At 40.4% G+C, this 23,478-nt stretch overlaps 1 protein-coding gene across 1 annotated transcript in view; it reads left to right on the top strand.

Moving 5' to 3' along the window:
* ADAMTS12 (ADAM metallopeptidase with thrombospondin type 1 motif 12) overlaps nucleotides 1-23,478 on the top strand; it is a 171,318-nt gene that overhangs the window by 3,477 nt on the left and 144,363 nt on the right. Inside the window, exon 2 of the mRNA XM_076362753.1 lies at nucleotides 1,053-1,414. Coding sequence (XP_076218868.1) covers nucleotides 1,053-1,414 — 362 coding nt within the window. The remainder of the gene's footprint in view (nucleotides 1-1,052; nucleotides 1,415-23,478) is intronic.

Genomic DNA, 23,478 nt, shown 5'->3' with positions numbered 1-23,478 from the left:
AGAGAAGTCTCTCTAGAAGGATTGTCTTACCAGTCCTACGGAGGAGTAAATTGCTCTGGAAGTACTTGGAGCAGGCTAATTGATTTGTTAACCAGCTTAATTAATGAATGAGGTGTGATTGCTTCATGGATAAATGGCTGGGACTTTGGGAATGAAGAACAGCCCTGGGGAAAGAGGAACTGGAAAGACATGTATCCTCACAATTTCTTTTTGATGAACTATGTTCAGACTGTGATTTCCTGGGCTGAAGTCAAGTATGCCAGCGGAAGATCTGGCCCTTAAGGTATGAGTTCTTAGGGACTGTGTTTTATGTGGATTTATGTTATTCGCTTGGGGCTTTTGAGTTTTACACTAATTTAAAATAAAAAAAAAAATAATTGGGAACAGGTGTTGTTTGTTCTGTATCATAGCAGGAGACAAGAATGCCAGAAATGCTTTCTTCCCCTGCTAGATCCTGACAAGTGATAAGGTGTCCAGTCTTACCCTGGTTGGAACCCCTTATAGAAAAGGGCATGGTTACTTAATTCCCCTTCAAACACTTTTTTAAAATTCCCTCCTCTGCTGCAACATCTGCTAAAGCTGTTGCTACTGAGGTGCTATTGCTACAGCCTATCAAGCCAATTAGTAGTGTTCTCTTCACCCATGTGTATTTGTAAGGCTCTGTTTCCTACTTCAGGTGGTCAGCTTTCTGGATGTGTGAGGATGATCTCCTTGATCAGAGGATCGTGTGCTGGGGGCCTAGGACAGAGAGGGTTCCCAGCTCTTCTGGGATTGGGAAGGGGTGTGTGTGTGACAGTCAATCCTTTATATGAATGGTGAAAAAACATTTGAAAAGAAGACTGTTTAGCTTCTAAATTGAGTGTTATGATGGGAGAGTAGAAAGCCCAACTGAGGATTGTATTACGCGATGGTCTGTGCACTGCCTGCCTTTTTGTTGGTAGGATGGTGTGGTGAATTGCTGTCACTTTTGAGTTTCCCTTTAAATCATGCGAGATCTGAACAGGCTAGCACTCACCCTAGTTTTGCTTCTTTTTTTTCCCCCTTCTTTTCAGAGCAATTTATCAAGACATTGCCAGAATACCACGTGGCTGATCCAGCAAGAGTAGATGCAAGCGGGCGTTTTCTTTCTTTTAATTTACACCATCACAGCTCAAACACAAGGAAGAAGAGAGATCTCAGCAAAAAGGAAAATGTGGTATATTACAAAATTAACCATGAGGAGAAGGATCTATTTTTTAACTTGACTGTCCACATGGGATTTCTTTCCCATAACTACGTAGTAGAAAGGAGACGTGGCAACCACACTAGTGCAAAGATTGCAACTCGCTCGGGAGTTCCTTGCCACTTCATTGGCACAGTGTTACAGCCAGGTTCCGGGAGTGGGACAGCAGTGATCAGCACTTGCAATGGTCTGGTAAGTGATGTGACCTTTACTGGGGTTCTGGGCTAATTTTGGTGTCATTAGAACTGAGCTAGAGCATTGGTATATGAATATGTCTGTTAAGAAACTGGATGAGCCAATCTGATACCTTACTGATACAACGCTCTGAAAGAATCAGTTTAATAATATGGATGTCATCTGGATTTTTGGAACAGAGAATCAGAAGGTCAAAAGTTGATGCTGAGGCCCCTTGGGGTTTACTTTTCACTACATTTTTTTCTGGTGGTCTGGACTGCACATCTCTATCATTCACATGGCTTGAAGTCATCCAAATATCCAGTCATTGCTTTGATCGCTTTTGAGTAATAGTGATAGGATGAACGGAAACAGCCTCAAGTTGCGCAAGGGGAGGTTTGGATTGGATATTAGGAAAAATTTCTTCACTGAAAGGGTTGTCAAACATTGGAACAGGCTGCCCAGGGAAACGGTTGAGTCACCATCCCTGGAGGTATTTAAAAGATGTGCAGATGTGGTGCTTAGGGACATGGTTTAGTGGTGGACTTGGTAATGTTAGTTTTACGGTTGGACTCGATGATCTTAAAGGTCTTTTCCAACATAAATGATTCTGTGATTCTATGATCACATTAGTAGTTGGAGTGCCTTTGCTATGCATCTGGATGTGAGCTTCTGTTTTAGTTTCCTCTAAAAGGAATGTAGCTCAGGTGCGCTGAAACTGCTCTGCAAATCAAACCAACTGATGGTAGCTTGGGAAAACTGGGAGATTTGCTTCAGAACTGCACTGCAACTTCAGAAATAAATGATAGGATAGATACAACCTTAGTCAGAGCTTTAAATTCAAACCTGAACCACCTCTAGGCATCCTTCATTCCAAAGAGCTCTTCTAAGGCTGGACCTTGAAGGGTTACATTTCTCAATAGCCTGTGGTTCAGACTGAGACAAGGAGGTGGAAACCTTATTTTTGCTGTGCTTTGTTTTTTAGCACTACCATAGCTTAGGTCTCTAGTTCTAGAGGATAAGGCTGCACCTATCTTGTCAGGGAGGGGAAGCAGAGACAAACTGCCTGAATGTGAAGGGGATGCTGTAGAGAGCTGTGTAAAATGGCACATATAATCTGTGAGATGCAAAACGCAAAGGGTTTCTGGAGTGTGCGGGCAGAGGTGATGAAGTGTGTGCAGCATGCATGTGCTCTAGCGCCTTGATCCTTGAGTGACAAATGATAGTATTTGAAAGTGCGTAGAGCAGTGCACTGATGCCTTTTGGCCAACACATCTCAGCATGCAACAGACTAGGATCTGATGTTTCAGTCTTGAGCCTGAACTCAACACCAAGGTGAGTGTCTGTAAAGTACCTGCCTTCCCTGCCAGCCTGTCAATATTGAAGTATGTTCCCTGCTATTGAGAAGTATGAAGCTTTCAGAACCTTTGGAAAATCAGTGGGTTACAGAAGTATCCTGGCAATGTACGAAAAGTAACATGAAGACAGCTTTTATGTAGATGAAATGGGAAACTTTGGAATCTTACACAAGTGCTGATAACACTTTTGGCACGTTGCCTAGAGAAACAGACCACTGCTTGAGGTCAGAAGCTTCAGTCCCACAGGCATGAAGATCAGGGATTTTCTAAGTAATTCTTCCAGTGGGGACCAACTTATCAAAACTTCCCTGAAACACATTATGGTCATACAGGGTCAGTAAGGAAAAGGAGATATGATGATACAAGTTGTTCCTTTGGTTGGTTTGTCTTGTGCTTTACCAGAATGTCTTTGTTAGTTTTCATTAGGATGAGAACTTGAAAATGAGGTGCTAGGTCTTCATTATGCCTTCTGAAGTATTTAGTCTGCAATAAGGATTTAAAAAAAACCCTTCAAATTACACTTTAAATTCAGCTTGGTAATATCCTTCAAAGTGATAATTTTATTTGGGTTACAAACTTTTTGAGGTTTACTTTGATTTGGAGGTTTGTGAAACAATGTTTGCTAGAATACAGGCTTGAGGATTTTTTCTTTTTGACAGAACACTTGTATCAGAAAAATACTGTTGTGGTTTGGTTTCCCCCTCTACCCCAAACTGAAATGTTGAAAATATAGAATCATAAATTAATTCAGGTTGAAAGCGACCTCCCGGGAAAAACGTGATGGTTTTGATGCAATGATTTTTGAAGTCCAGAAGTCAATGCTCTGAAGAGATAGCAGTAAGAGCTGGGTCTGAATCTCTTATTTGTCTAAATGCCACAAGCTGGGGAAAGGTGGTTTAGCTTGCCTTTCCCCTGAAAGTTTTCCAAAAGATCCAGTGTCATATGAAAACATTTATTAATTAATAGTTTTGCCAGCATTGAGAAATGCAATCTGGTTTTCAGGATAAAAACCTGACACTTCTGAAACTGTGGTGATCTGCTGCTTCCTGAGCTAATGGTATCTTATTTCCACCCTGGAGATGCCCAATTTTTTGCTCTTCAGTACCATGTCTATTTCTGCTTTTTTCTTTTTTTTTTTTCTTTCTTTCTGGGATGTGTTGTGTTTCTCCATTGAAAACAATTTTTCTGTTTATTCTTATAAGGAAGGGAAGGAGAACTGAGAATAGGTAAACACCGTGGAAGTAGAGCAAATTATTTGAGGTACTAAAAACCTATCCCATGAGGAGAATTTGTAAGCTTGTTTACTGTAGGAGATTCATTCTAAACTACTTGATAAAAAGTTATATGAAATTATTAATTGGACAGGGTGAATTAATAAGGATCCTTGGGGCTGAGATGGGAAGACAAGGAAGATAACAAAACAGTGTGGTTGAAAGGTGCCAGCTTCCCAGAATATGCTTTGGCAGCAGTGGCTGCTGCATGAGTGCTCACCTGTGACAGTCTGGGTCAGGACGGCACTCTGAGTGTATACTTCAGCAAATGGATCCCAATAAAACTTAGTTCCTCAGCCCACCACTGCGAGCTGGCAGAGTGCTGATGTGCTCAAGCCTCATAACCCAAGAGCTGGTAAGAACCAACATCTTAGCCTTCAAATATGGGGAACAGGAATATTAGCAATGTTCCTTTCCTGATACTGTTTTTGCTTGACAGCTCAGGTACATTATAAAATGATAAACATACTTTTTTTGTTGCGATGGTCTTTAATAAGCTAAATGAGGCACTGATTTACCATGGTAATGAGTGACAGGAAAGTGTGTGATCCCTAAACTGCTAATTTTTGGCTTTTGTAATGATAGGAGCTGGTCAAAAAATTTATGATACTGGAAAATACTGATTTGATTAAATAAATACGTCTTACTGAAATATCCCTTTTGTTGACATTTTTAGTGGGAAATGATTGAAATGTCATCTTGTAATTTTGTCCAAGTGAATTGCTTAAGAATATGTCATCTTTTGCAACACTGCCCACCTCCCCACCCCCCACCAAAAAAAAAATTTTGGCCTGAAGTGGGGCAAAATAAAATCCTAAAGATGCCTGTGGGACAGGAATCCTAGATTTAGTCCTCTTTCTGGAATGACTTCCTCTCATGTGAAGGCTATTTGGTTCATACTTGAAAGTTCCTGAATTTTCAGGATAATAGCAGTGTATAGGAACAAAGATGTGTAGTGCAGACTTGTGTTCTGTCATAAAGATCACTCACACACACAGCACTGGAAGTATAGAAAACCTAGAAGTGGATTTTCATCTCCCTTGTGTTTTTACTTTGAAATACATTCCTGCTTCCATTGGCATTACACGGGCATCACTCATGTAGCAAAGATATTTGTTTTTATTCTTACTACCTGTTTTTATTCATGACACTCTTCAGAATAAAATTTCTTCTGCATAAATCAAATGGATGGTGCTGAGAAGATGTGGTTTTCAGAGGGGCATCTGTTTGACTAAATCATATTGACAAAAGATTGAAAAAGAAAAGTGACACTTTCAAAATGTGGGAGACAGCTTTTTGCCATCAGTGCTTCTCCAGGTTGACAGTATGTTGCTTTTTCAGTTAGAATATCATCATACTTAAGAATTGCAGCATTTCCTTAGTTGTTTTGAAAACAAAGTATGCTGATGTCTTACAAATTTCATTTTCCTATGTATTTATATGTTCCCAAAATGTCCTGCAAGAGGAATAACAGAGTGACAGATTTGAGATATAAGAATGGGGAGGACAGTCATTGTATGACATTGTTCTTTTTTAAAAGTGTAAATATGTTTCTAATTTCAGAAATATATTTGGAAACAAATGGCTACGTTCATAAGGGATTTGGGCAGAATCGGACAAGAGGATAAAAAGGATAAACTAGCAGAGATTTGGAGGAACCAAGTTGTAATTTCCAAATCCATTTTTTTTCTAACACCTTGTGATATCCTTGTTTCCCTTTCATGCTAAATAGGTCATGACCTTCTGAACAGGTTGAAGAACATGATGCTGTAAGCTCTGTCTCTTCTTCTCTGGGTCAGTTGTTTAGTTGAGTCTTTTGCACTTCTGGATCTTGTAGAATAATGCATGAGACTGCGTTAACATGGGAAGAGTGGGGCAGACCTTGCTGTTTATTTTGGGTCACAATTCAAGGAGGAAACCCCAGAGAGGAAGTCACTACTGGAGCACCAGAAATGGATCAAACTGTGGCACTTGGGAAGAGAGCAGACATGAAATGTCTTAGGTACAGGAAAGTTTCCAAGAAGAAGTAAAGGGAGAAAATAGTTTTGTTTTTGTCCCTCTCAGTGGAAATACTATTTGATTTGTCTTGGCAGGCTATTTAGGGCACACTTCTAATAATACTTTATGTTTCCACAGTGCCTTTCCGCAAAAGATTATAATGAACTTTTCCAAATACTAATGCCTTAATTCTCAGTTCTGTGTTAGTCCTGAGATCCCTTGTGTAACAGCAGTAGTGTCAGCTTGTCCCCTTGGTAGGGCTGGGAGGGAGCAAAGCTCAATGAATACCCTAGGTTTATGCACCGAGTCCTATAGAGCTGGGAAGTGAATTTTTCTCTGATAGTCTATCCTCTTCATTAGGAACAAGGCCCTCTTTTATTCATTAGTAACACAGACATTGTTTATAGTATTTTTAGATGACAGAGCATCATTAAGGCTTTGTTTCCTTGACACTTGTTTACAGTGTAGAGCTGTCAATGGACAGTTGCTTCTGGTAATACTTTTATCTTCAAAGGCTATACCAGCATTAGCAGGGAAATGGCAGAAGGATGGAAGAACATTAGGATGGAAATTGAGAACAGTCTGTACACGTGTACCTGGTAAGCTCCTGGCCATACTGGGCCTTGCATAGCACTATGGACATGTCATGCTTTGGCTGTCTCCAGCGGGTCAGAGGGTTGTCTCTGTCCTGATGGGTATCAACATTTACAAGGAGAGCTGTCGTCATCTGCTGCCCAGGCAGCAGCAACGCAGTACAAAGTCATGAAGCACTGTTTGTTTATTTATTCCCCCTCCCGAAATCCAGCTACTGCAGAACACTGCTGTTTCTTAGCAGTGACAGACATGCACACCAAACCTGGTGGCTGCTCCATACAGATCCTGGTGATCTGTAAAAACTGGGTCAAGTCTGCTGCCTGTGCCCAGGATTTTTGAAAGGTTTTCCCCACCTCAGTTCTTCCCTTTGTGCCCAGCCACAGTCAGGGCAGCCCTCTGTGAACTTTTAATTGGTGGCTGTATGACCATTTCTCTTTATATGGCAGCTGGTGGGAGATGCCCCAAGTGAGACCTCTCTGGGCAGATCTGTGTCTGTCCTGACACGTGGCAAGTTTGTCACCGAAAAGCAGAATGATGGCTGAATTCTGCTCAAATATAACCATATAACCATTCTCCTTATTGCAGGATATCAGCATTATATGAAGCCTAAGGATGAGCTCTGGTACTTATGCAGTGTCACTTATATTCTTAATCTGGTCCACTCAATGTAGCATAAAATCCACCAAAGGCATTTTATCTGTTGCAGACTTGCTTCAGTTTTGGGGAATTCAGCATGATCTCTGTTCTCCTGCTACATGCCATGAAGCTTTTCTAGTTAGTATGAGATGCCTTTTCCATGCTGACCCACATCTTGTCATCTTATGATCTGTCCCAGGTTGAACAGTTCTATTCAGGTATTGTAACCATACTTCAGTGGTAGTGTGTCCTATGAAAGTCATCTAATACTGCTGGTTAGACTTTCCTCTCCTATGGATATGGAAAGCCTGCATCAGGATGTTGGACTACTTGGTGTTTTCCTTAGATGAGCTTTGGGGATAAAGGAATCTTTACTTTAAAACAGTTTTATAATCTTTTGTTCTAAAGTAATGGAAGAATAGCATTACTAAGCATTATAAGCATTATAATAAGCAATATATAAGCATTATATAAGCATTATAAGCATTACTAAGCTTATAATAGGGATTTTCATCTGCTTCTATATCTCCCAATTTGTTAGGCTGGCTGGTTATTAACAATTTGTTTGTTAATCTGTTGTTAAAGGTAGTTACCAGAGCTTTGCAAAGCTACTGTTCTACACAATTCATTCCTATAGCTCAGAAAAATGACCATGTCTTTCTATTCCCTTGTGGTATACCTGCAACCAACAAAATTGTTTCTCTTCAAATGGAAGTGGTTTTCGATTATTGTAAGTGGCTAACTATGTGGTAGTGCAGAAATACACTTAAGGAAAGGGGAGATGTAACCTTTTCTTCAGTTGCACTTGTGACCATCTGAAACTGGATTCAGCACTGATCCCTGACATGGAATTGTACAGCCCCAGAACACATTTGGACACACATGCTGTTTTGGTGGCTGTTACTTTAAGAGATGAATTGGAGTGTATTGCTGTAGCGCTACCTCAAATAAATGAATTCCATTCTGGGAGCAAGGGTGCTGGGAGACAAATACACAAGTTCTTCTTCAGAACTCTGTCATGGTTTAACCCCAGCCAGCAGCTAAACACCACACAGCCACTCACTCGTTCCCCCCTGGTGGGATGGGGGAGAGAATCAGAAGGGTAAAAGTGAGAAAACTCGTGGGTTGAGATAAAGACAGTTTAATAGGTAAAGCAAAAGCCGTGCATGCAAGAAGAGCAAAACAAGGAATTCATTCACTACTTCCCTTGGGCAGGCAGGTGTTCAGCCATCTCCAGGTGTCCTGCTTTCAGCAGGGATAGAGTTAATTTCCTTCCTAGTAGCTGGCACAGTGCTGTGTTTTGGATTTAGGATGAGAACAATGTTGGTAACACACCGATGTTTTAGTTGTCGCTGAGCAGTGCTTACACTAGTCAAGGACTTTTCAGCTTCCCATGCTCTACCGACTGAGAAGGCTGGAGGTGCACAAGAAGCTGGGAGGGGGCACAGCCAGGACAGCTGACCCAAACTGGCCCAAGGGACATTCCATACCATGGGACGTCATGCTCAGTACATAACCTGGGGAAAGCTGGCCGGGGGGGCGCCACTGCTTGGGGACTGGCTGGGCATCGGTTGGTTGGTGGTAAGCAATTGCACTGTGCATCACTTGCTTTGCGTATTATTATTATTATGATTATTATTACATCATTATTATTATTATTATTTTATTTCAATTATTAAACTGTTTTTATCTCAACCCACAAGTTTTTCTCACTTGTGCTCTTCCAATTCTCTCCCCCATCCCACTGGGGGGGGGGAGTGAGTAAGCAGCTGTGTGGTACTCAGTTGTCAAATGACGTTAAACCACGACACCAGGAAAGCAGGGCTCCATCATGCGTAATGGTTACTTGGGAAGACAAATGCCATCACTCCGAACGTCCCCCCCCTTCCTTCTCCTTCCTCCGGCTTTATATGCTGAGCATGACCCCATACTAGCTACTATGAAGAAAATTAACTCTATCCCAGCCAAAACCAGCACAGGGTCTCTTCCCCTTCACTCATCTCTCCTTGCTTCCTCTAAGAGAGTCTTTCACTTCTTTGTTTGCCATTTCCCTACCATATAGTACTTGGTAGGTCCTGCTTGTGGTTGGAAGTATGGCAGATGGCCCTACCTGCCAGTTGTGTCTTCTTAATTAGATGTCAGTGACATCTCCACAGCAGCCTTTTTTGGTTTGTCCAGCTGGTGATAATCTGATGGAAAAAAATTGTAGGAATAAGGTGTTTGGAGAATGCCGGGCATGAAAGCAAGCTGCCAGCCTTTTCTTTGGGGATAGGAATTGCTCCATGGTTGGATATAATGGAGCTTCCAAAGTCTAAATGTTGTGATTTGGCTTTTTCTGGCACTTGTAAAGAAGGAAAGATCTGCTAAGTAACTCTGTTGTGTATCTGCTGTACGTTTCTTCTCTTAGGCAGTAGTATGGAAAATGCTGTAAGTAGAAAAATTTACACTCAAAGTAAATACAGCGTTCCCTGTGCATCTGTTCTATGTCATGCTTGGTTTGCCTGTTTTCTCCATATAATATTAAATATCTGGATATTCTCCTTGCTGGGCTAGTGTTGTAGTTTTGTTGTGTGGTTTTGGTTTTGGTTTTTTTTTGAAGATGATCCAAAGATAGGGTGCATGGTGGTGTTTTTTTGTTTGTTTTGTTGTTTGTTTTTTTTTCCAACAGATTCATCATTCAAATTTGACTAGTATTTGCTGCAGTACTTTAACATCCATCCCTTTTCTTTGTATTGGAACTTCAACTATCCATCTGCCATCTCCCTTCCCCCAGTCTTTTGTCTGCAAAAATACTCTAATTGACAGGTCAAACGAATCTCATCAGTGATCTCAATACATGAGAATCCGGTTGTGTCTGTGGGTCCTGGTCTTGGCCTTGTCACCTTTAACCAATATGAAGTTGTTAGCCCAGAAGCTGAGTATGGCTGGATTTTTTATAACGTAGTTGTTACGTTTCAGTGGAACAGTCATTGATGGGGTAGGTTAAAATAAGGATTAGTCAGTATGAACTGATTTGAATGGACTACCCAGGGTTAGAATGTCTGGCTCCTTTAAGATATCTCTTTTTTGAGAATATGAAAGACAGACTCTTTTTTAATATAGTGTTAAGACTTATTCTCTTGTTTAAATCTGTACCTACTTATTTGCTAATTACTTAGGAATATCGTTAGTATACAGAGCTGTCAATCATATTTCTAGTTACCATGAGTCTTTTTAATGAATCTTGTAAGTATGTGTGTGTGGTGTTTTGTTTTGTTTTTTTTTTTCTGGAAGTCTTCACTCATGATTTCATGAGTGTGGTGTCTTTTATAGAAAGTGTCTCATTTACTGTGGGAAAACTGTGGGATTGTGACTTCAGTCTAAAGGTTCAGAACCCAGAAGTGAAAAATATACATAACATCTATTTTTCCTTGATTCTTTATGATGTGAGGTTTGTAAGATGGTCTGTTCTTTGTTTCATCTAGTATCTTTGGAAGTTGTTGAACAAATTCAGCCCAATCTGAAAGAGGAATGAAGGTATCATCAAAGCCATTAAGTTCTTACGAATTTTGCAGGTAAAGGTGGGAACTTTTGATCAGTGAAATGATGGATGAACACATGTATGTTGACCAGTGGCTCAGCACAACTATAAGGTGTTACTGAGCAGAGTGCAGTGCTACCCAGTGGGCCAGTGGGCCAGCAGTGGCCCAGCTGATAGTAAGGAGTGCTGAAATATTCAGGAGAGATTGGAGAAAATTACTTTAAGCGAGGAAATGGAGCACATGTGAGAAGCAAATCTGTGGGGAAATGAGGTTTTGATAGTTCTGCTGTTAATAGAACTTTTTTTTTTTTTCTTTAATTCATTTTCATGATGCTGAAAGGAAGGGTCCAGCTTGGAAGTAAACAGAAATGTTTGCTCTGGTTGCCATATTAACATTGTACTGTACCTGCTGCCCATCACAGTACATGCTTTGTATGTAATCATTAATGATGAGCAGAAGAGAGGGGAAGAACTGAAGCTTTCCTACATACCCAGTCAGTGATGCCTATCATGTGACATTAAAAGGGACAAATCTTGCCAATTGCATGCCTTATTTTCTAGCTGTTAAAAAAAAAAAAAATTACAAAGAAAAGCCTGTCTTGCTCCTGTTCTGAGCAGACAAACATTGGCAGGATATTACGTGGTAAACAGCAATGGTGATGTAAACAACAGACCCAAATAGTCTGTGTCTACTGCTTACACTTAGAGGATAGATGGGCTGGTGGTACTTTTGCAGCAGCTGTGTCAGCCTGGCTTCTGGCACCAGCTGAAACCCAGCAGCCTGAAGATCAGGTCCTGCCTCTTCAATTCTCTTTGTCAGAAGGAGCAACTGCAGTCTCTGAGCAGCGTCAGCATCAGGGCACGGTTATATATACACACGTATATTAGACACACACACACATGCAAATACATATATGTAGCTTGGTCATTGCAGAACAGTTACACTGCAGCTAAAGCTCTTGGTTTAAGATCCATGCTGTGTGCTGAGAAGGCTTCTGTGCTGTTTTATGTATTGGGTATTACCAAGTCATGGCCAAATATATTGTTTTTTTCCAGAAACTGGCACTTAACAGTGGACTTTCCCAACCCATTTGTAAATTGCAACAGAATTAAGTATTAAGTAATTTAGGCTGGGATAAGAAATACAAGAATAGCATAAGAAAGACAAGGACCTGTTGGAGCGGGTCCAGAGGAGGGCTACGAAAATGATCAGGGGGATGGAACACCTCTCCTATGAAGAAAGGCTGAGAGAGTTGAGGTTGTTCAGCCTAGAGAAGAGAAGGCTTCAGGGAGACCTTCTTGCAGCCTATCAGTACTTAAAGGGGGCTTACAAAAAAGATGGCAGCAAACTTATTAGCAGGGCCTGTTGTGACAGGATAAGGGGGAATGGCTTTAAACTAGAGGGGGGTAGATTTAGACTAGATATCAGGAAGACATTTTTTACGCTGAGGGTGGTGAAACACTGGCACAGGTTGCCCAGAGAGGTGGTGGATGCCCCGTCCCTGGAAACATTCCAGGTCAGGTTGGACGGGGCTCTGAGCAACCTGATCTAGTTGAAGATGTCCCTGCCCACGGCGGGGGGTTGGACTAGATGACCTTCAGAGGTCCCTTCCAACCCAAACTATTCTACGATTCTATGATATTTATGCACTTAATATACACACTGGTGCCAGGGCGTGCTCTGAGAAAGACTCATCTGAAATTGCAAACTTTAAAAATAAGTAAGTAAATAAGTAGTAATAAAAAAAGCTCGTTGTCTTGACTGAACATTGCCTGTGTTTAAACACATCCATTGTGCATTCCAATTCTCATGGCAAACAGCAAGTCCCTAACAAACTGCTTAGGCTTGTTGATGCCTGGAAATCCCAAGAGTAGATGGAAATCCATTGTAGTTGTAACTCACACTAAAGGCTCATGCAGACACAGTTTTTGATTTGAAGTTTTCTTTTGTTCAAATTCCACTCTTTTTCCATTTTTAAATGTATATATTTAAAACAAAGATGATTCTAAATGTTCAGTCCAAACTTTAATATCTGTTTATTTGCATGCAATGTTAATCCTGTTTCCTTACCCAGAACAGTCACGGACCAAATCTGGTCAAAATCGTAAGAATGGAGACTGTGGATAGGGTAAATGTCTGTTTTATCCAGCACCCTTTGTCCAACAATGACTAAGTAAATATCTAGTGAAGAGTAAGAACAGGGCAGTAGGACATCTCCCCTTTATTAATCTTTGCTTCTGTTTTCAACTCAGATCAAATTTCTTGATACCAGTATATTGTCTTTGTTGAGAATCTATTGATGGATTAGTCTTTCACACACTTTCTTGGTCTCCCCTGAGTCACTTGGTGCTAGAAACATGAATCTTTACTATGAATTATAATACTTAAAAATGGATTTAGATGTATCTTCTTTTGTTTTTCACTAGCTTTTTATCAGCTTTACTTGCTGCTTCCTGAAGCTATTGTCTTGGAGGAGACAATGAACAGTCAAACACTGGGCACAGTGTTTGAGATGGTTTATTCAGTGGCATAGTGTAGTCTTCATTATTTTTTTTGTTTCTTGGTAATTCTGAAGACTTGACACAGCCTTTTTGGACAGCTGTTGAGATGGGCTGGTTATATAGTTCCAAATTTTTTTTCCATGAAAATGGCAGCTCAGGTTCCTATTTCTGCACAGTAGCAGGTAGGTCAGAGCCCATCATATTAATACACAAAGGTTGGAATTATTTCTTTGCTGCCTTCTCCCCTTCACTATGCCATGCTTTATCAATTTTCATTAATCTACAGTGAATTACATCTTCCTTCTTCTTGTCTAGCTGCTCAGGCTCAGGAGAGCTTTCTGAAGTTCATTGGTCATCATTTGTCCTTACTTTCCTGAATAACTTCTTATAGCTGTGTTATATCCTGTATAACAGACTCTAAACTAATTTTTAAACCAAAATGTAAACACAAGGAAAGTTGCCATGAAGAAAAAATTCATTATGTTCTTTTGCAACATTGTTAACATGGCCACGCTCTGGAATTTAATGGAACTTAATAGTTTAAGCAAATGTTTTTCTTCATTTTTGGTACCTGTGGTTTTTACCTTCATTTTCTTTTCCCCCAAATTTTCTCCAAGTTTGAGTTTATAAAATAGATAAATCAAGACCTAGTCAGGTCCACTGTCTTTATGTCTAGACCAGATCAAGCAAATAGCGGGTTAGGTATGGGGGGGGACAAAGCATGGTTGTTTTTGGCAAAAAAACAATTGCTAAGTAATTTATTTTCTTTTTGCAGAAACTCCTCTGTTAAGAATTAACATGCTTCTGTGTTAGCAAGAGAAATATAAGTAATTTGTATTACTATAAATCTCCTTGGTGGATACTTATGGAGCTGGAATGACATTGTAGGTAGTATTTCACCCTTACTGAAGTCCATTACACTTCAGTTAATGTGTACCACTTGAGAAAAATGTCTCTGCCAAAAAGTATACTATGAGTAATTACTTTTGGTATCTTCAGATCAACTACATTTAATTTGGAGAGTTTTATCACTGAACAAAACATTTCTCCCCAACTCCCTTTTTCCGACATGCCCACATAGCATAATTTCAACAGGAACTTTAGTTGGATCCAAAACTAAATTTTTGTTTAGGGTTTTGCCTCTCGATATGTAATTTTGGATAACTTCCTAAAATGAAAGCTAGCAAACAGTTTATGTTTTGGAGTTATGGAAATTATTGGAAAAAAATTCTTCCAGTTTGTTCATTACATTGTTTTAGTTGAGCTGAATCTGCAGTTTTTTTTAAGGGGGGGTGGGAACTGACAGAAAAAATCTGCAGCTTTATATTTCTGAATGCCAGGTAGTTTAACAACCATTAATCTCAGTTCTTCCCAAACAATTGTTCCCATCTCAAAAATTTTGTTTAATGAGTCCCTGATTAGATGCCTGTTGCTTTGTGGGTGGGCACAGGGACAGCTGAACTAGTAGAATTTTCTTTTGGGCTGTATTTCCATCAGTATTGAATGACAGACATGATATTGTGGTGCACCCATGCAAATATTTCTAGTGTCTCTGATGTTTTGAATGTTGCATAATTATTGTTTATGAATTGCACAGTGGTGGCAATCTATTAACTGCAAAGCATTTTTGCATTCTACAACAGATCAAATTTGTATTTGCAAGATCGGCAGAGGAATATTGTTATCTGTGAATGTTTGTAGTCAGAAACATCATCTTAAATTGAAAACAAGCAAGCCTGGCATGTAACTTCCTAAATTTCCGCTAATTTTTTTTTTCCTCAAGTCCTTTAAGTGAAAGAAAATTGTGTTTGCAGTTCTCTCTAGAACTGTTACTCTCTGGTAATAATGTATTTTCATAAGCCGGAAATCATCAATCTTTCTAGGTCAAGTACACCATAGTTTGCCCCAGACAATCTAGTAACCAGTTTTAAAAGGCAGCATTTTCATTTGCTGTCAGTACTGTCAGGGACTTCGAGGGGCTGTCTTGAGATGTAAATCGCGTATGGGGAAGTTGCAGACTTGAGTGCATTTAGGTTAAAATTCAGTTTGGTGCTGTTGACTCTACAGTAATCTTGGTACTGTGACTGCTCTGACCCCTCACAACTCTGCCCACTTGCAGGTGGTTAAATGAAGAAAGAGCTTGAATAAGAGTACTTGGTGAATGTAAGCTGTGACTGTCCTTCGCTGCTCCTTTGTGTATCAGTTCATGCCATGGAGCCCTTCCTGGTCAGGGCATGAATATGCTACTGGGCTGTAAGTTTTGGAATAATGATAAGCTGGGGGCTGGAAAGAGCAGATGAGAAATTTGTATGAAGGCCTGAGGGTTGAGCAAGTGTCTGCAGATATTGCACGCCTGGTTCTTGCAGTGGTTCTTGCTTTCTTCTCTGATGTATGAGAGGGGTGCATGAAGCCAGTTAAGTGTCTGGGTCTGTTTGGGCAGCCATGGGGAGTAGCACGGAACCGTAATGCTCCCTCGTGTTCATGCTGGTTCTTGGCGCTGCTGCTGCTTCCCAGACGTGGGAAGAATCAGAGAGGAGGCAGGTGAGGTTAGGCAGTGTGAAGGGGTCGCTATGGTTGGCCCTGCGTGCCAGGAAACATGGTGTGTTCACAATGTGCTTCAGCCAGAAGCGAGGAGGCCAAAACATGGTGTTGTTTCTTCAGTCTCCATCTGGAGGTAAGGTAACATGTGCCCCTTGCTCTGGACTGCAATGGAGATCGACAGTCCAGGCGTTATCAGTATGAAACTAAAAAAAAATAATTATTTAGTATAAATAGGGCTGAGTCTCGCATCTCATGTGGGTGGGAAAAAGTCTTTTTTTCATAAGGTGGATTTTTTAATATACCTTTTCTTTAGCAGAGTTGCCATATAAAGAAGCACTTCTGACAGCATGCAGCATGCTGGCAGATAGCTGACAAACTAGCTGAGGTGGTGGTATAATGCAAAACAGTGTATAGAATAAAACCAATGGACCCCAGCAGCCTGCCTCACAGAGGGCACAGGAGGCAAAAAGCATTTGGAGATCTCTCTGGGGTGAGCGTGTACGTTCCCAATCTGCTGTTTCTTCAGGAAAGGGAGAATTTAATGTCTTGGAAGAAAAGACTTCCAAACATGATTCATGAAAAATCATAGTGAATCCTGCCAACAGATGCCTGGAGTGGATGTCTTATGTGTAGTTCCTGTTTTACCTTAGCAATTAAGTTGGCATAGTAGCTTCACTTCTTAGTCAATGGCTGTGTTCTGAAGCATCTTAAATGGAGCAGGGAAACATGAATGGAATAAAACTGCTCCTTGCAGCATCACTGATGTGTTGTTATTTTTATTTTTTTTTCCCCTTGCGTGCTATGCAGCATGGCATAATATACAGCTGCCAAAGTAAAACTACCCTTGTGATTGCTGTATTTCATTTGCTATTTCATTTCCTCAAGCTAAGTTCCTTTAGCCATCTCGGCTATTATTATGGCAGCTGTCAGTGAATACTTCTTTCTACCTGTGGTCCTTCTTTCTACCTGTGGTCCTATTCTGACAAGGAAGATGATTTATGTATTTAAATGTTTGTACAAACAGGTATTAAATATGTAGTATTTGCCCTCCCCAGTCTTTCTGCTGTGTTAAGGTGTGCAAAACAAATAGGCAGAGGAAACTGTGCTAGTCTTAATGATGCATTTTGTTTCGTTATTAAAAAAAAAAAAGGAAAAAATGTTGTGTTTCTCAGTCTTTATTATCATTTCTTTCTCACACTGGGACTGTGAGGGGTCCTTCTGCTAGGGTGAGAAATATCTTTATGTTGTGTTGGTGCTGTGCTGAATATAATAAGGTACTGCATCTAAGACTACTCTTTAAGATCTGTTATAATTACAAGCAATAATTTTTAACTATTAGCTTGTGTTGGAGTTGCAGCTCTGATTTCTATTCCTGTAGATCTAGTGTGAGTCTGCTATGGGTGTGTTTAACTTCTAAAAGAGAAACTGCTTAAAAATGATGAAGGCTTAAAAAGAAACAGCTGGAGGGGTAAAATACTTAAGTTGTACGGGACTTGTTTAATGATAACTTCTTGGAAGCTAAAGACAAGTGATAATTCATTATTATTGTCTTTATTCTTTTTTAAAAAAAAATCAAACATAAAAAGCTGGTGGGAATAAACAGTAGGAAGTAAAACCAAGTAAAAGGAAATCCAAAATTTAGTTCTTGCAAATGCAGTAATTATATTTGGTGGGGGAAAAAATTAAAATTAACGTACAAGTTGGCAAAATAACTGAAAAACTTCATTCATAAGAAAAAAATGTCTTGAAGAAAAGCTTGTTAAAGGTGCACAAATTAGGAACTTTTTCAAACACTTCAGAATCAGGAAGCCTTCCTGAGATTCTGTTAACAAGTATGTGACTGAGAATAAAAGAGGTGGTTAAAGGAGACAAAGCCGTAGTGGAGAAGCTACATTATTTAATGAAAAACAGCAAATCACTAAAACAAGGTGCTATTCAAAAGGAATTAATATAAAAATGCTGAATTACTAACTGTGAGATAATATATCATTTAAATTGACCTTGGAAGGTGGGTAAATATGTAGGCAATGAGATATCTTGGATGTAAGAATAGTAAATGGATCAAATGATCAACTGATGGAGGAGAGCTCCAGCAAAGTGATGAGAAAGCAGCCTTTGACTCGAGAAGTCCCTAACCAGAAGATTGCCAGAACATCTGGAGGTCAGGGATCGTGTCCTTTCATCCTTGTACTGTTCTTGCAGCCTTTCCATAAGAACCTGCTCTTGTCTGCTGCCAGAGAAAGGCTGCTGGGCTGAAGGGATCTGGATTTTAATCCAGTCTGGCCATTCTTGTGTTCTTATGACATAGGGTATGTAACAGGTTTTCACCAATCCTGAGTATTTTTGCTATATCTAGTTGTTAATATAGGTGCCCTTCTCTTGGAAGTTGTGTTGTGCATGGTATACAAAACAAGAATTGGCTGCTATTGCTGCCATGAGATTTGAGGATTTTTTTTTAAAAATAAGTTCCTTCTGGCTTTGTTTTCCATTTGAAATCTGGATGTCCTTTGTTGCCCTTTGTCCTCAAAGGGCCTCATTAGATCTTATTCTACATTAAACAGTCTTGGCCATGTCTATAGTTGACACCAAAGCATTTGAACTGCATTGCCTACACATTTTACAACAGCTGTTGTCTTTTTCATCATAACTCATAACCAAAGTGAGAAGCCATATTTCTTCCCTCGACAAATTTTTACATCATGTCAGTTCAGAGTGGCTCAGTACTTGCTGACAGCTTTTAATGTATCTTTATATAGCCTAGTTGAATTACACCCTGGTAGCAGATGCTTGTCAAAAAATGTCAGGTGCATTTAACCTTTTTTGCATCAAAATGCATAGAGGAAGCTACTGCTATTTCTTCAAAGTAGGACCCCAGTCCTGACAGCCAGAAAAAAGGGGTAAATTAGAATAGTACCTGTTTCTCCTTACCCAGAGAAATGCATGTTTCTTATCGCTAGCTGAGCTACAGGGACAACATGCCACTTGTTTATCCAATTAAGTGTTTTCTTTTGAATGAGCAAATAAATTTCACTTGGCTCTGGAGAAGAGTTCAAAAGTGAGGAGAGAGATGCCAAGGAGAGTTATAAAGCTAAATGACCATTACTGTTCCTGTGGGAGGCAATCCAGATCTGAGGAGGGAATGAAACTGGAGACCATAAATTAGCTATGACTAACCACAAAGCCCCTGCTTGCAGTAATAATCACTGTCTTCCAGGAAAAGAAGTAACTGTGTTGAAAGAGAGACTAAATATGTAATGCCAGATCATCAGCTACACTGGTTTACCCTGGTGAGGTTTTAGGCCATCACATTTGTTTTGTAGCAGTGCTCTGAACTACTTTGCTGGTTATTAGAAAGGAATATGAAATCCAAGCCAGTTGTGTTGTCTTTTTGGCCATTTTTTTGTAATTAGGACATGTCTTCTTCCAGCAAGATAGCAAATCAGCTTTTGGCATAGCCTCTTCATGTTATGGGTATGAATGTTGCTTTATATAGTACTTTTTCTAATTAAGTTGATTATCGTAACACTTATGAAGAAATGTGTTCTGTAATGAGCTTGAATGACAGTTAGATATTTTAAAATATAAACCGGCCAAGTTTGTTTATGTCAAGCTTCTTTATGGAGACTGAAGCTATCCAAACTGAGTTGCATTTTTTATCCTTTGACAAGTGTTCTGTTTCCCCATTGCTAAGAATTTCCGTTCTTTGAACTATGAAGAACCATGTAACACTTGCATGGAAAGTCATTCTTCACCCAGACAATACAGTGTGAAGACTCAAGATGCAGAACACAGAGATGCAGTGACATACAAAGCCTGTAAATGGATAAGTCTTGGGGGAATTAAAAGTCCAAATTAGAAAAACACATGAGGCATAATAGCTCAGACTCTCAAAGTGGATGGATTTCTGTGAAGTGTAGGAATTTGTGAATTGTCAGTCTGCCATTGGCATTCCTGAGTCTTAGCCTTCATACAGGCTATTTTTGTGACTGAGCAAGTCACTTGGGTCCCATTTCTGTTCAAGTCAGGAGATCAGACTGATCTAATCTAAAAGCAAAACAAAACCAAAACAGAAAACCTCCCCAAACCAAACAACCCCCCCCACAACCCAACCCCAAACCAGAGCTTAGGGCCTCTCCTTTTTTTTTGGTGTTTTTTGGTTTTTTTTGTTTAAACTTGCTCACAAGATGAGGTTTCTTCAGGTGTTTAACCTGACCATGGCAGTAGATTGAGCTGTTTATCTGTGTTAGATTTGTAGCAGTGCCACAGAGAATTCAGTAGTACTCCTCACCGTCGTTTGTCCACTGTAGAATTAAATCAGGTCTCTAATTTATGTACTCACATTGTATGTCTACAGTCTGTGAAGCACCACTGTGTTAGTCACTGAGAGGAATCATGTTAGGCATTTGGGTACTGCATTTCATCCTTTCTACCCACGCAGCTGCATCCAGCTAAACAGACTAATGATATATATGTGGAGAGATGAGTATGTGTGCATCTTTGTGTAGCTTTTACTCTCCAGTATTTGGCACAGATCAAGTGTATTGATAGCTCTGCATTTCAGAGCACTGTGTTACTTGCGGTTACGGGATATAAGTGCAGGTCAGTGGTACTTGGCTTTCTCCTGTCTGGTGTCAAGACATGAGCAGTGCTCAGTTCTGCTTTAGGCACTGCAATGCTTCCTATCCATTGACTGGAAAGGGGGCTGAGCTTGGCTGACTCAGCTTATCTGAGTTGCTCATTGCTCTCCTGGATGTAATGTCTGACCAGCTGCAGAGTAGTTGATCAATTTGTCTAATCTGGTGGTGGTAAAGAGGATCCTGAATGCACCCCCTAGGGACAAGGGGGTAGTAATTGGTGATTGCAGAGGTTTTCTGACGGGTGGCAGCATGTGTAACAGACACCAGCATACAACAGATAGCAGAAACCACCTGGTGTGCAAGAAACCTACTTGCAGGGCTAGTGGCAGGGGTGAGACAGATGTGCCACAGGTCAAGACAGTAACTTCTATTCTGGAGTACTGGAGAAAGAAGCCAATAAAACTGTAAATACCACAGCAAAGATTTTAAGTAAGTCTACTCAATTGCATGGCTTCATAAATCTAGAGAATATCAAGTGAGGGGAAATTATTGGGAGAAGTAAGACTGTTCACATAGTCCCTTAAGTCTCTGTTCTGGGGCTGCTTTTATTGAAACTTTTTGTTGATACTTGTGGGACAAGAATAAGGAACGTATGAGGTGAATTTTGCTTAAGATGCAAAGCTGAAAACTATCATCAGTACGGAGAAGGACTGGGATGTTGTGTGACTAAAATAGGTTATGTTAGACTTGAAGTTGTGGGGGGGGAAATTTAAGTGTCATAATATGGAGTGTGAAGTCATAAATTTAGCAAATAATAGGAATTTCTGCTTTTCAAAGCTCATCTGTTGGAAGTGTAAGACCAAGACTTGAATATACTTGCTTTATTGTTTGGGGTTTTTATAGTTTACTACTAGCAGGATATTACCTTGAAAAAAAAAAAGAAAAAATTCCTAGGATTGAGCAGGTATTAGAAAAATATGGGAAAATATGGCTAAGGATTCACTTAGAATAGAGCAGGCATTTCTCATCACTCAGTTTAAAAAAGGCAGAGAAAGAACTAGTGGGAAGTACCACATCCTATTTCACTGTTCTCCAAGTGTCTGCATTTGGCAGTTCTGGGAAACAGAATGGGGGAGAGAGATGTTGATCTGAACCAGTCCTGCTATTCTTATGTGAGACTTAGTTTATGCAATAGAGAACTGGTAACTGGATTTGTTAATTCAGGGTTTCCCTTCAAGTCCTGTTTCTAGCTGCCTGAGTACTGTTTTGGGTGGTTTGTGAGGATTCACAGACTCTTCTTGGAACAAGCAGGCTAATATTCCTGGGAAGACCTGGAAAACTGAGAAAAAGTAAATAAGCTTTGAAATTGGAGCTCAAGAGATTAGGTAACTGTGGGAGATGATTTAGGTATACTTGGACCTACCTGAGGGTAGGATTCCAAGCAGTTAAGACATTCCCTTTTAGCACTACTCTGAAATCTGATTGATAAACAACTTATCTCCTTCACAAGTGGCCTTCGTTCACTTCAACTTTATCTTTCTTTTAAGGATATAAAGGCTGAAGTGCAGGTAATTCTCCAGGGCACAGTGTGTCTGTATTTGGTATGAGTCCAGATAAAGCAATTGATATAAATAATTAAAACCAACACCTTTCCCGAGTATAATCCAAATAGCCAAATACCCAAAAGACTTCTGAACCAAGTGAGACACCTAACATGAGCTAAATTAACACACTTGTGGGTAAAACAGGGAGACAGAGGAGAGAAGAAGTAAAGGAGAGACAGAACTTTAAGAAAAGAAAAAAAGAAAAAGGAGAGGGTGTTGTTCATGTAACTGATGGCAGAGAAAAGATCTTGGCAGCCATAAAACTCCGTTGTCTGGGATCTGTTATGTACAAAAGCTGAGGTGGTGCACTGTGTATACGTCTAAAGGACAGCGAACACAGCAATATTCCTGTAGGACTTGTGTCAGGGAGCGCTTTGCAGCGGTATGCGTCAGGAGCATCCACTTGCCAGTGGCTTTATTTGGGAACACAGATATTTAGGGAGACTGCAGCAGAACTTTAGAAACTGCTGAAGACCTTTTAAAAGAGCAAAATGCCTGAAATGTGCCCTGATTTTCAGGGGTGTTGTAGCATAATTCTCTGGTACTTTCAGTCACGGGCAGCAGGCTGTGGATGCCACAGCATTGCAGCTGTGGAATCTGGCATAGCATTAACCTCTTTTCTGCTGGTTGTGGCAGCAAATGGTCTGGGCAAAAAGCATATTTGCAAATGGGTTCTTTCAGGCTGTCCCGTCTGCCTTCCTGTCTGGGGCATTTCTGTTCCCTAGTATTAAGTGTTTCTCTACTGATCGCTACTGGTATACAGCAAAAGAAAATGAAATGGATCCTGAAATCCCTTTGTAATTAGATAGGCTCCAATTACTGCCTACCATCTTTTGTTGGGGTCTCCCAGGGCCATATCCTTGCTTGTCAGCAGGAGCGGAGTAACCTGAGAGTGACTATTGGTGCTGCCCACGGTCCCCTGAAGCTCACTAACCCTTTGTCCAAAATCCTTTGCATGAGGACTCTGCATTCTGGACCTGATCAAATATCATCCTGTCCTCATCAGACTTTTGCCCAACCTCTTTCATTCAGAAGAACTTAGGGTAAGTTACTGGAGTGTCTAGCTCAGAAAAGCAGGAGAGAGCATCTCAGTACCTTGGTGTGTGAAGGGTGCAGTACCCACAACGGCAAGCGCTTTGGTATTTGATGCAGTGAAAGGGAGGAGGCAAGCATGAGTTCCAGACAGGGCTTAGGAGGTTTTTATAACCTCTTTCTTTGTCCTGTTCTGAGATGAACCTACCTATGCAAATACATTTCATACCTGTCCACCGTAGATGGCGACCTCTGGGGAGCAGTGATTGTGTGGGATGCTCTGCCATGCTTGGCCAAGCACAGCCTGATAAAAGCAATGTCTGTGAGCATCAGCATTCTGGGGATGCTGAATGGGGCAAGCCTCAGAAGTTTTTTCTCCCCTCCTTACAATTGCATCTTCTTGGCCAATATTCATTCAAAAGAACGATTTCTGAACAGAGCGGTGAGGG

Source organism: Aptenodytes patagonicus, chromosome Z, assembly GCF_965638725.1.
Source record: "Aptenodytes patagonicus chromosome Z, bAptPat1.pri.cur, whole genome shotgun sequence".
In the NCBI taxonomy this organism is placed as follows: Eukaryota; Metazoa; Chordata; class Aves; order Sphenisciformes; family Spheniscidae; genus Aptenodytes; species Aptenodytes patagonicus.
This window is presented reverse-complemented; position numbering and strand designations above follow the sequence as displayed.